Raw genomic sequence first — 12,057 nt, forward strand, 5'->3', positions numbered from 1 at the left:
TTAGAATTTAAATCAGGTTAGTGTGATAGGAAGGAGGTGGCAGAAAAAAATTAAGTCTTTGTTTCTCTGTAATGATTTTGATTTGCCTAGAGTTGGATTTTCTCAAGGATTTAATTAATCTTCTTTTCCCCAGGCTTTGATTTTTCTTCGCAGGTTAACCAGTACATATGAGATGGTTCCAGGGTTATCTTAGAGTAGTTTGTGTTGGAAGGGACCTTGAAAGGCCGTCTAGTCCAACCAGCCTGCAACGAGCAGGGACATCTTCAGTTACATCATCCTAATGCTGCAGAAGGTTTTCCTCTTCAGGATTAGTAATAAAGTAATTTAGCTTGACATATAGAAACAAACCCCTTTGAAATAGCCTGTGAAAGCTGTTTACTTACTGCTTTTTTTCCCCATTTTTAACCTTTATTAGGCTGAAATCTGCAGGGATATGACCAGCGATGTCCAGTGACAGGACAAGGGGCAGCAGGTGCAAGCTGGAGCATAGGAGGTTCTGTGTAAACATCACAAAAAACTTTTTTCACCATGAGGGTGACAGAGCACTGGAACAGGCTGCCCAGAAAGGTTGTGGAGTCTCCTTCTCTGAAGACATTCAAAACCTGCCTGGATGTGGTCCTTTGTGACCTACTCTAAGTGATCCTGCTCTGGCAAGGGAGTTGAAATTGATCTTTCAAGGTCCCTTCCAACCCCTAGCAAGCCACAATTCTGTGTCCACATGCATTCAGCTGCTGTTCAAAGACCAGGCAATACATTCCTAATACCAACGTCAAACCAAGTATGTGCAGAGTAGAGGAACTCACTTGGGCATTTCCTCTCATAGAGAAACTTTCCAGATGACACTATGCATTTAGGAAGGACAGCAGCATCCCCCCAGCCCACACCAAGCTGCTACAGAGCCCTAAATACAGTCAGACTGTGTCCAGTGACAGAGAAAGCACTAACAATATTGAGAAGCAACCATCTAAGCCTGCCTTACATTTGAGCAGCCTTTGAGGCAATTCTGAGAAAGTGGCAGTGCTTGGGGAGACCCTGATGTCGCCATACACACCTGTACCCTAAGGTGTGCCTCACAAGCTGTCCTTCTGTGGAAGAGCAGGTGAGCGTTGGATCAGCTGTGCTGGGCTGATAACTCCCTGCATTGCTAGCTGTTCTTACACACTGCCAGAAAAACAAAGAGAGCAGCTTAACTCCATGGCCTTTCTGATCATTAAGGTCTTGCATAAGCCAGCAAGAACCTGTTTGGTGACAGCATCTGAGAGGCCAGCAGTTCAAGAAGAGGTAGTTGTGTGGCATCATGAATGAAGGAGAATTTGCTGAATCTCACTTCCCCTCCCCAAATGCCAAAAGCTGCTATCCAGTAAGCGTAGCTATTCAGCCCAGGTGGAAGTTCCTTAGAGAAACCATCGCTGGCAGCACTGTCAGGTGCTGCTGCATCTATAAAGATAAATTCTGCCATGGATGTTAAGAGGCTGTGCTGAACGTTCCCATTACCGAATCAAGCAGTCCTTGCTCACAGCTGTTACCAGCTGCTTTCGTACTGACAGACATGAATCATGCCAACATTTATAGTCCTAGGGAAACCATTAATTATACTGGCAAGACTTTAGAGAAGAAGTTTAATTTGTTTTCAGCTCGATGGGAGCTACTCAAAGTATTCCTTGCTTCCTGATGTACTCTCGTGGTACAGCTCTGTTATTCAGCAGACCAGGACGAACTGCAGGAGTGTGGCACCTCAATATGCACATGTAGATACCAAACTCTCTATATTGGAGGCTTGTTGTATGAGGCCATTACTAAGCCAAGCCTCCAAAGCCACAAAATGCTAAGAGCACTTTCCCCTGTTTCCATCCCAAATTCTGCCCAAGGTTCCAGGATGAATTACTGCCTTCAACGCTCATACTAGCAAGATTCATAGCTTGCCTGAGGTGTTCCCTAAAGCCAAAAAATCAGGCAATTCAGGGCTATGAGTTGACCAAGATACATTTTTCTTCCAGAATCCATATGTCAATGAAGGCAAACTTATGTGTCCACTCCTGGGCAGTTGTCACTAAAGTAACTAAAGCACTCATCTTGTTTGGAGAGTCTTACTGTCTCCTTTGCACTTTACTGAGTTTCTGATATATGGAAGGGAAGGGTAAGTAGGAAGGAAAGGTAAAAAAAAGATCCTATAAAGTTTTGTTCTGCTGTCCTAAAGTAGCTGGTGTCCAGGTGCCCAAGGGGATGATGCAGGAGCTGAAGGCCTGAAAGTTCCTAGCCTAGGTTGTAGTTCTGCAGGAGGGCTGTCAGAGGAGACACATTTTTCCTTCTACTGATGTTTAAAACTGCAGCAGTATGCAGGCTGCTGTTACATGATAAAATATTTCCTGCATTTCTTTAAGACTCACTTTTTGCCTCTGTAGCCCCCAGATAGTTGCTGCTTGCTGTAACATCCTGTGCCTTATAAGTACTTCAGCCATAATATGTAGATATGCAAGATATATTTTCCTTTCAGAGCCTGTAAGCTAGTTCTTCTCACCAAAACATTCCAGCTTGCTTCAAATTAGCACAACTTCTGTGGTCCTTTTAGTCCTAAAGAGCTATGTAAACTCATACATGAATTAAATGCTAACATTGCATTGTAATCTTAAGCACCAGATTCAATTAACAGAAAACTAATAAGGGAAAAGATTATATACACACACTAAAAAGCTATTTCTTTTTCAGAGGAGTAGCTGCTGTTACCCATGGGGCAGCTGTACACCAGTAGGAGCATCAAAAGCCTTTCACTGACTTTGCATACCCAAGTATGGGTTTCAAACAAAGGCCATCCATTTAGTTCTTCTCAAGATCTTCCAGCTTTCTGGAGAGACTCAGGTGCTAACCCATCTCCAAACACTTTGTGTTCTCTTGAGGCAGGATGCAGATCATGAAGCTCGTGTAGAAGAAGCAATAACTCGAACACTGGTATGTGCCATGAAATCAGCAGAAGATCCCAGTGATGGAGATCTCTGGCTAAATCCCACAGAGGTGAGCCCTCTCTTGCTCCCATTACAGCCTTGATAATGAAGAATTGCTGGCATCTTACTTAGCTCCCCCAGAAGAAGAATTCTAAATTCCTTCCCTTTCCCCCCAGAAAGCAATTCATGGAAGACAGTTGTGCTACCTCCTTTTAACTGCATGTATCCTGGGTGTTTTCTTAGGCTGAGGCAACATCCCATGAAATCAACCTTCAGTACCTGAATAAGGCAGTGTCTGCATATTTCAAGTATCAAAAGGCAAGTGTGTCAGACCAGGCCTGCATCAGCAGCACTGGTGCAGAGCAAAGAGCAGGCACCTCGTGCAAGAGAAGGAGAAGAGAAGTTGGCTGTGAACCAGAGGGCTGCAGATTACTACCCCATGAACTCGGCTTTTCAACGTTTAAAGCAGAAGAGCTTCAGAAAATACCTTTTGGGCCTGATCTTATCCCAGTTTTACCACAGCCTCAAGAAACAAGCTGGATGGGTGCAGCTGTGGTTGAAAGTGACAGTAGACATCTCCTCCAGGACAACAAAGCAGGACTTTTTGGAGAACTACACCGCACCGGGAAGCAACCGGTAATGAGTGATGACTGTGAAACGCCTGCACACCAGATGCATTCAGACAGCAGTCCAAATGCCTCACAGGCAGCCCTATCGACCAATGATTTGCTAGACTGTTTGGTTAATCCACATGTCATCAATTTAGTGGCTCGGCTGCTGTTGGAGAGAACAAGAGTTTAACGCTGGAGTGCTTTATTGTTGCTGAAATAAATCAAATAGCAGCCTTGTTCTGAGTGTTCCATATCTGCAATAACAGAGTGTTTCATTGCAAATAATTTTTAAATATAGATAGACACAGTTAATGGTTAAGTGGCAGGCTGAAGCTGAGCTGAAAGAAGAGTAACTGGTTAATGATGGCTGGGAAGTGAAAAAGATGTGCTTAGTCAGAGAGCTGCTTGGTGTTACAAACAAAAGAGAACATACAGAGTTATCCTCCCACCAGGCTGTGTGGATGAGATCTTTAAGTGTTCTGCAGATCTGAGCTATGAAATGAGTATGGTTGTAAAAGAGATGATAGGAGGGAATTCTGGGACATGGTTACATAGCAGAGGGAGACTAAGATTGAGAGAAGATAAACTGACTTACTGTAGACTGCAGCCACATTTAAAGTGAAATGGTCAGTAAGTCATCAGCTGATCAGACCAGAAGTGGCAATTTCTGCTAAACCTAACCTCAGGCAGTGCACTCACTAATGCATCAACTTCAAGGGGACACAGTCTCAAGTTGTGCCAGGGTAGGTATAGGCTGGATATTAGGAAGAAGTTCTTCACAGAGAGAGTGATTTCCCATTGGAATGGGCTGCCCAGGGAGGTGGTGGAGGCACCGTCCCTGGGGGTCTTCAAGAAAAGCCTGGATGAGGCACTTAGTGCCATGGTCTAGTTGATTGGTTAGGGCTGGGTGCTAGGTTGGACTGGATGATCTTGGAGGTCTCTTCCAACCTGGTTGATTCTATGATTCTATGATTCCTCCCTTCTACAAAAGAACAAAGCTCTCCTTTGTTGCAGAGCTCTAGGGTGGACTGAGATGAACTGTCCAGTTCTGGGCCACCCAGTTTAAGAAAGGTGTTGAGATGCTCAAAACTTGTCCAGAGAAGGGCAACAAGCCTGGTGCACAAGCCATATGAGGAGCAGCTGAGACAGCTGGGATTGCTTAGTCTGGAGAAGAGGAGCCTCAGAGGAGACCTTATTCTGTCTACAACTACCTGAAAGGAGGTTGTGGCCAGGTGGGCATTGATCTCTTCTCTCAGGCAGCCAGTGACAGAACAAGAGGACACAGTCTCAGGCTACACCAGGGAGGTTTAGGCTGGATGTTAGAAAGAAGTTCTTCACAGAAGGAGCGGTTGGCCTTTGGAATGGGCTGCCCAGGGAGGTAGTGGAGCCAGCATCCATGGAAGTGTTTAAGAAGAGACTGGATGTGACAGTTGGTGCCATGATTTAGTTGATTAAAGTTGGGTAATAGGTTGGACTTGATGATCTCAAAGGTCTTCTCTAAGCTGATTGACTCTCTGATGCTGTGATTCTGTGAAAGCATGAAAGTAGCCTTCATCTGGTTCAGAAACACTTGAAGCTGGGAGACAGAGGGACATTGGGAAGTTAACTGTTGTGATTTAATAAAAAAACAGGTGCACACAGTTCCCTATCTGTAAGGAACAAAAGGAAACAGTCATAACCTTCTACCTCTGTCCTACTTCTTAATGTAGTGATCAGAAAGTAATGATGTTTTTCTTTTGGTTCTAAGCAGTTGCTGTACAAGACCATCCTTTCTTCCAAGTACAGTAGTCCTTGGATTTGCTTTTGAAGCCTGTGTGGTCCTTTGATTAAAAGGCTGTGAAACTTAAAATACAAGCTAGGAGGTGGGTTAATACTGAAGCCATGCATGGAGGCTTAAAACAAACAAAACAGCACCACTAAAACCACCTGGAAAGTGAGCTGCTGACGTCACCTGGAATGCTCTTGCCTCTTCTGCTCTCTGCAGTGGCAATAGAATGGCCTTTGCTCTAGCCACCAGCCTCAGATGAGTTCTACTGGGATAGCTCCTGTGAAACCTTTGCTTTCAAACCTTGTCTTTGCTTATATCTGCTAGCCCCAGTTTTTGTCATCAGCCTGTGTCCACATAACCCTCTATCTGATATTTTCTCTGCCTGATGCCAGTTTCCTGCTACATAGGTTAAGCTAGTGCTGTTTTCACAAAGATCACCTTCCAGCAATTTATGGTTGAAAAGTCATAATGGCAAAGGTGCTTCCTCTGCTTTAATACAGACTTGTATCTTGGCAGGGTCCTGATGGATAATGGAATGTGCTCTAGATACAAACCAACATATCAGAATTCCAGGAAACATTGCCATTTTTAAAATCCTCTCTAAAACCTAATTCACTCAGAAGGGGATTAAATGGAAAAGGCTCAAAGGTTCACTTTTAACAAGCAGAGAAACCTCATCCTGATGGACCTTTTTGGGTACAGTTATTTCAGCTCTTAGACAGGGCAGTATTTACCTCTTCTGGACAGAAAGGAAGAAGAAGATGAAGCTGTACATATAGTGAGCTGGAGACCTTGGCTTTGACAAGTGATTGTGAGTTAGTGGGAGGAGAAAGCCAGAGAGGGACTTTTGACAAGGTTGTGTGGTGGTAGGACAAGGGGTAATGGCATTAAGGAAGCTAGATTTAGATTAAGTACAAGGGTGGAAATGCATCACTATCAGCCTAGGAAGGCACTGGAGCAGGAGGCCTAGAGAGGCTGTGGATGTCCCATCACCAGATTTTTCAAGGGCAGGTTGGATGAGGCTTTTAGCAGCCTGGTCTAGTGGGAGGTATCCCTGCCCATGGAAGGGGCATTGGAATTACATTAACATCCATTCCAAACCAAATTTGACTGCAGTTCTATGAGATGAGCCCTGTCTTTGACCCAAAATGTACCATTCTAAGTGTCCTGCTCTAGTAATTGGGCTCAGACCCTGGTAACACCCCACACGTCATCGTAAGCAGCGCTCTGCAGGCAAGATGCTGCAGCATATGACAAAATCCACTTGTCTTGTTTCATGTTAGGACATCAAAGTGTGTTAACAGGGTCTCACCACCACAACAGCACCAGAGTTTAATAACCAATCCCACTGATACAGCTGATGTTTGTGTGGTGCCAAAAAGATTGAAAATTACTTAAGAAACAACTTAGCCACATCTGCTGCACTTAGCAATTCTCCAGGCTCCAAGGGAAACACATCTGTGGAGTAAGGCAGCCCTGTTTTGATACATGGACACACCTCAGCAGAGCTGGGCCCTAGTGACAGTCCATTTGCATCCTGTTTGCTGCTGCACTTGTCTCCTTTCCCAGGCTGACCTCAGGGGCTGGGACCAGCCGGATAACACTGATGCTGGCATCACTTGGCACTGTGTAGGAGGGGTTGCAAATGCTTCATTTTAATAGTCTTGCAATAAAAAAAGCTTTTATACCTAAAACATGTCTTGGTAAGGGAGGAAACACACAGGCAGTAAAGTGGAGGAGGTGGGCAGCAATACCACTTTGCAGTCTCCACCACATGAATTTCCATAGCTTAACTTCCCTCCCAACGCAGAGATGATCTTAACCTACCCCTCACAATCCACGTTGAACATTTCCTCCCTTCACATTATAAATGACTGCCCTTGAAAAAGCTTGCTCAATGTTTCAGAGATCATTACAGGTGTGTGGGTGGGGGCTGTGGTGGGGGCAGCAGGGAGTCTCTGGACTGTATACTGTGTCGAGAGGCATCTGTGGTGTACGCGTGGGGCATGAGGGCTGTGTGTGGTGTATGTGGGGTACACTGGAGCACTGGAACTGACTGCCCAGAGAGGTTGTGGAGTCTTCCTTCTCTGGAGACGTTCAAAACCTGCCTGGCTGATCCTGTTTTGGCAGCAAGGGTTGGACTGGATGATCCCTAGAGGTCCCTTCCAACTCCTGTGTGAGTCTGTGTGTGGCATGTGTGCATGACGTTTATCTGGCTGGTGTGTGGCATGGGGTGGGTCTATGGTGTGCACACAATGGGGGGTGTGGGGTGCCTGTGGCATGGCACAGTGTGTGCAGGCTATGTGGTGTGAGGTGGCATGGGTGGCTTGAGTGGGGTGAGTGTGGGAATTGGTGGTGTGTCTGTGCACAGGGGGTGGGTGTCTGGTGTGTGGTGCACGGTGTGGGTGCAGGGTGTGTTCCTCAACTGATGGAATCCTGGATCTTCTCTGCTGCAAAACCAGGGTTAGAGAGTGTTTCCTGGGCCAGCCTGGTTTGTCTCTCCTGAACTGGCCTTGATACTCTGTTCCTGAGCACAGCACTCACCTAAAGGGACTAGTACCTTGCTTGTCTGCAAATGAAACACTACCATACACAAAAAGTCTCACGCCTCAAGAGAGCAGGAAAGGAAAAACCAAAATAGTTGCATGTTTCTGAGTTTTAGTCTTTCACCAGAAACCTCCCTGCTACATTTCACTGGTACCACAACACTATTTCCCACCATGTTTGCATCGCTCAGGACTTCTGCTCTGACACTGTTTGCTTGATGCCACGGAGCAACTCAGCTGCAGAGCTGTGACATATGTTACCACACAGTGCTGGCTATACATTGAAATTCTAGCTAACAAACATGGCATACTGAAGAGGCAGGGAAAATCCTTCCACAGTACTGACTGCCCTTTAAAATAAAGGCAATGCCACAGATTGGTTCTTTTGCCTACTCCTTGCTGTGCTTCTCTAAATGTGAAGTGTTTAGGTTTATGTCCCAGGCAGGCTTCCTCCCTGGAGGATGTTTCTTGACATTTCTGGTGTACTACATCAGCAGCTGATGGGGAAATACTTTTGCAAATGGGTGGCCTGCTTTTACCACATGGATCATCTGGAGGATTGAGGAAAAGGAGCTTAGATCTGCACCATGCTTTTCTGTCCTCTGGCTGAAGAGGTCTGATTCCATACGGAGACAGGGACAGATGTTACCAGATCAGCTAAAGGGGTAGCAGGAGGATGGCATCTCTGCCTAAAAAGCTGCACGTTTCTGAGCTATGTCTCTGAAGACATCCCAAGTGGGTACTCTGCTAGATATTTATATCACCATCAAATTGGTGGGGATCATCTGTCTTAGCAAGGTGACAGGGAACTAGAAGCTCTAGTCACTCTGGGACACTCTCCATAGCAGGATTGCATTACCCAGAGCTCAGCAGGGAACAACAGAGTGGTGGAGACCAAGGGTGGCAAGTGCTATGGGTCAGGGATGAGGTTTGTGAAAGTCTCCCAGAGGCCCTGGGAACACAAGCAGAAACAAACCCTCTGACTTCCCAGGGCTCCTGTGCTGAGGAACTGGGGAGCCCTGCAGAGGTAAAAGCTTCACAGCCAAATCTCACATGCATTGCAGCTGCCCCAGCCCCTGCATTATCGCTTACCTACCTACAAGGGGTAGTGATGGAAAAGGTATGGCTCAGCATGTGTTAGTCTCTCAGTAAAATCTAGCTCTAGGTTTTGAGGGCACAAACTTTGCTCCTTTCAAATCTCTGGTGAGATTGTCCCAGCAATAAGTATGGATTCCTCGTGACCCATGAAAACCTCTTCATGAAGGTCTGAGGCAAACATTTCAACCACCAAAGAACTTTTAAACCCAATTTCCCTGCATCTTTCCAGGCCATAAAGGTCCCTAGCAAAAAGGGTTTTCATCTCCCTGGGGGCTATTTGACTCATGTGGAACCAATCTCTGCCCCATCAGCACTACGGGAAGAGAATGTTTGAGCTTCCACAGCAGCCAGATGGTTAAATTTCTCCCTAAATTCCTCTCTCACTCCTGCCATGCCTCTTCTTCTGCATCCTGCAGTCTGGCTATGCCCACCCAAAGCTCCAGGCAGTAAAACTCACCCTTACCATTTAACCAGCAGGAGCCTTGTCCTGGCCGTGCAGGACACATGAATCCAGACTAATTAGCAGCAGCCCTAACAAAGCTGGCTGAGAAACCACCATTAAAATGAAAAATGGTGTTGTGTAAAAAGAAGGCAGAGCAAGCAGGGCATAATGTAACTTATTGCTTTCCCCAGATGAACAGCCTCATAACTTACAGGGAGCTCAACAGCTCACCTGAGTTTCAGCCTGTTTTCCCCCGGGGAGCCCATGCTTTACCTCCAGCCCACACTCTGCGTTGCCTCAGGGCTTTGGGGTTTTATCCGAAGAGGTGAGGAGCTCTGCTGCAGTTGGAAATGAAGATGTCTGCTGTGTGGCTGTAGTTCAGCAGAAAGTGGTTTAAATCCTGATTTGCTGCTACTTTGGCCAAAAGATAAAGAATTGCAAAGGTTGATGTCATGCACTGCACAGAGGTCACTGCCACTTCAGCCACAACTGTCTCCTGCTGGTACCCCAACAGCTCTATCTTCCACACACTGGTGGTCCTTTTTGGGACAACCTAGGCTGGGTGAGCTAAGGACACAACATGATGAAAGGTCTCCAAATCACACACAAGTATGAAGCTTGACTAAGCCACCAAATTGCTCACAGTGGGGCATGGGCAGATCAAATATGGAGGTTAAGTAGGGCCAACTCCAGGACACAGTATCACAGTATTATTAGGATTGGAAGAGACCTCACAGATCATCCAGTCCAACCCTTTACCACAGAGCTCAAGGCTAGACCATGGCACCAAGTGCCATGTCCAATCCTGCCTTGAACAGCTCCAGGGACGGCGACTCCACCACCTCCCCAGGCAGCCCATTCCAGTGCCCAATGACTCTCTCAGGGAAGAACTTTCTCCTCACCTCCAGCCTAAATTTCCCCTGGTGTAGCTTGAGGCTGTGTCCTCTCATTCTGGTGCTGGCCACCTGAGAGAAGAGAGCAACCTCCTCCTGGCCACAACCACCCCTCAGGTAGTTGTAGACAGCAATAAGGTCACCCCTGAGCCTCCTCTTCTCCAGGCTAACCAATCCCAGCTCCCTCAGCCTCTCCTCGTAGGGCTGTGCTCAAGGCCTCTCTCCAGCCTCGTCGCCCTTCTCTGGACACGCTCAAGCATCTCAATGTCCCTCCTAAACTGGGGGGCCCAGAACTGAACACAGTACTCAAGGTGTGGTCTAACCAGTGCAGAGTACAGGGGCAGAATGACCTCCCTGCTCCTGCTGACCACAGCATTCCTGATGCAGGAGCACATCATCAGAAGCATCCCCAGCCCCACGGCTGCCTTTGTGTCTGCCAGAATCACCATTACCATTTTCAACCAAAATAATGTTTACAACTCCACGAGAAGAAGCACTAGAGCACAGACTGGTAGAAAACAAGCCTGCCCTGGCTGTGGCAAGTAAGGAAGGCAGAAGACAGGGCTGAGCAGGTCTTTCCTACGTGTTTCTCTTCAAAGAGTTAATTAGCAAGGCAAGGTAAGAGCACTGTGATGGCATTTGTGCAGTTCCTGCATGTGCTGATTACACTAAATTTTGTCCTGCGTGTTAAAGTCACAAACATCTCCCATCTGCCAAAAAGCAATCAGGGCCAATTAATGAAGATGTAATTTCCCCAGATGCTGCTAGGAACATAATTCACAGTGTTCCTAGCAACGTGAATATAATTAACCCAGTTAACCACAACTCTCCTCGCCGCTGCACTGAGCTGCCTGTGCCGGCAGAGGAGCCTCACTGCACACCGTGCCCAAGTGGCACATCCACAGGGCTGCAGCTCAGAGCTGGCCTGCACTCTCCCTCCTCTGGAAGTGCGTTTGGGTGTCACAGACGTGGCCCACACCCCAGCAGTAGTCAAGGCTCTTCTCAGAGGCAGCACAACACAACAAGTCTCAGTGCAAGTAGTTAATACAACTCAAATGCATCTCTTCAACAGGAAGGATGTGTAGCACAGTATCACAGTATTATCAGGGTAGGAGGAGACCTCACAGACCATCAAGTCCAACCCTTTAACACAGAGCTCAAGGCTAGACCATGGCACCAAGTCCAACCTTGCCTTGAACAGCCCCAGGGACGACGACTCCACCACCTCCCTGGGCAGCCCATTCCAGTGTCCAATGACTCTCTCAGTGAAGAACTTTCTCCTCACCTCGAGCCTAAATTTCCCCTGGCGTAGCCTGAGGCTGTGTCCTCTCGTTCTGGTGCTGGCCACCTGAGAGAAGAGAGCAACCTCCTCCTGGCCACAACCACCCCTCAGGTAACACCACAGCAGGTCCACCCCAGTCTTGGCAAAGGCACCTACCCATCTTGGTCACACACATCCAAAAACCAAGACAATCCCTTAACCCAGGATGTTCTCCCACTCTTTTTTTTGCTTCACACTCTGCATAACAATGTGGTAACCACGCAATTTTACCTCCACCACCACCCAAAGCACAACACTTACTATTGGAGAGCAGCAGGACCAGCTGGGAGCCAAAGGCTGTAGTCCTGCAGGAGCTGGTACCTGTGTCCATCAACACCTCCAAACGCAGCAAGCCTTGATCCAAGTCCAAGATCCTGTCAGAGCCCAGCAGCTGGGAGCAAAAGCAAAAAGAGCTGGAGAGATGTAAGAACGTGGATCT

The 12,057-nt window shown here is 47.0% G+C and overlaps 1 protein-coding gene across 4 annotated transcripts in view; it reads left to right on the forward strand.

The window, feature by feature from the left end:
* Window positions 1–3,801, forward strand: part of HSPBAP1 (HSPB1 associated protein 1) — a 41,791-nt gene extending 37,990 nt beyond the window's left edge. For all 4 annotated transcript variants that reach the window (XM_064157215.1, XM_064157189.1, XM_064157205.1 and 1 more), the window contains 2 exons: window positions 2,899–3,009; window positions 3,183–3,801. In XM_064157215.1, the coding sequence (XP_064013285.1) occupies window positions 2,899–3,009; window positions 3,183–3,740 (669 nt within the window). In that variant the 3' untranslated portion in view covers window positions 3,741–3,801. The remainder of the gene's footprint in view (window positions 1–2,898; window positions 3,010–3,182) is intronic.
* The last annotated feature ends 8,256 nt before the right edge of the window (window positions 3,802–12,057 follow it).

Source organism: Pogoniulus pusillus, chromosome 2 (assembly GCF_015220805.1).
Source record: "Pogoniulus pusillus isolate bPogPus1 chromosome 2, bPogPus1.pri, whole genome shotgun sequence".
Taxonomy (NCBI): Eukaryota; Metazoa; Chordata; class Aves; order Piciformes; family Lybiidae; genus Pogoniulus; species Pogoniulus pusillus.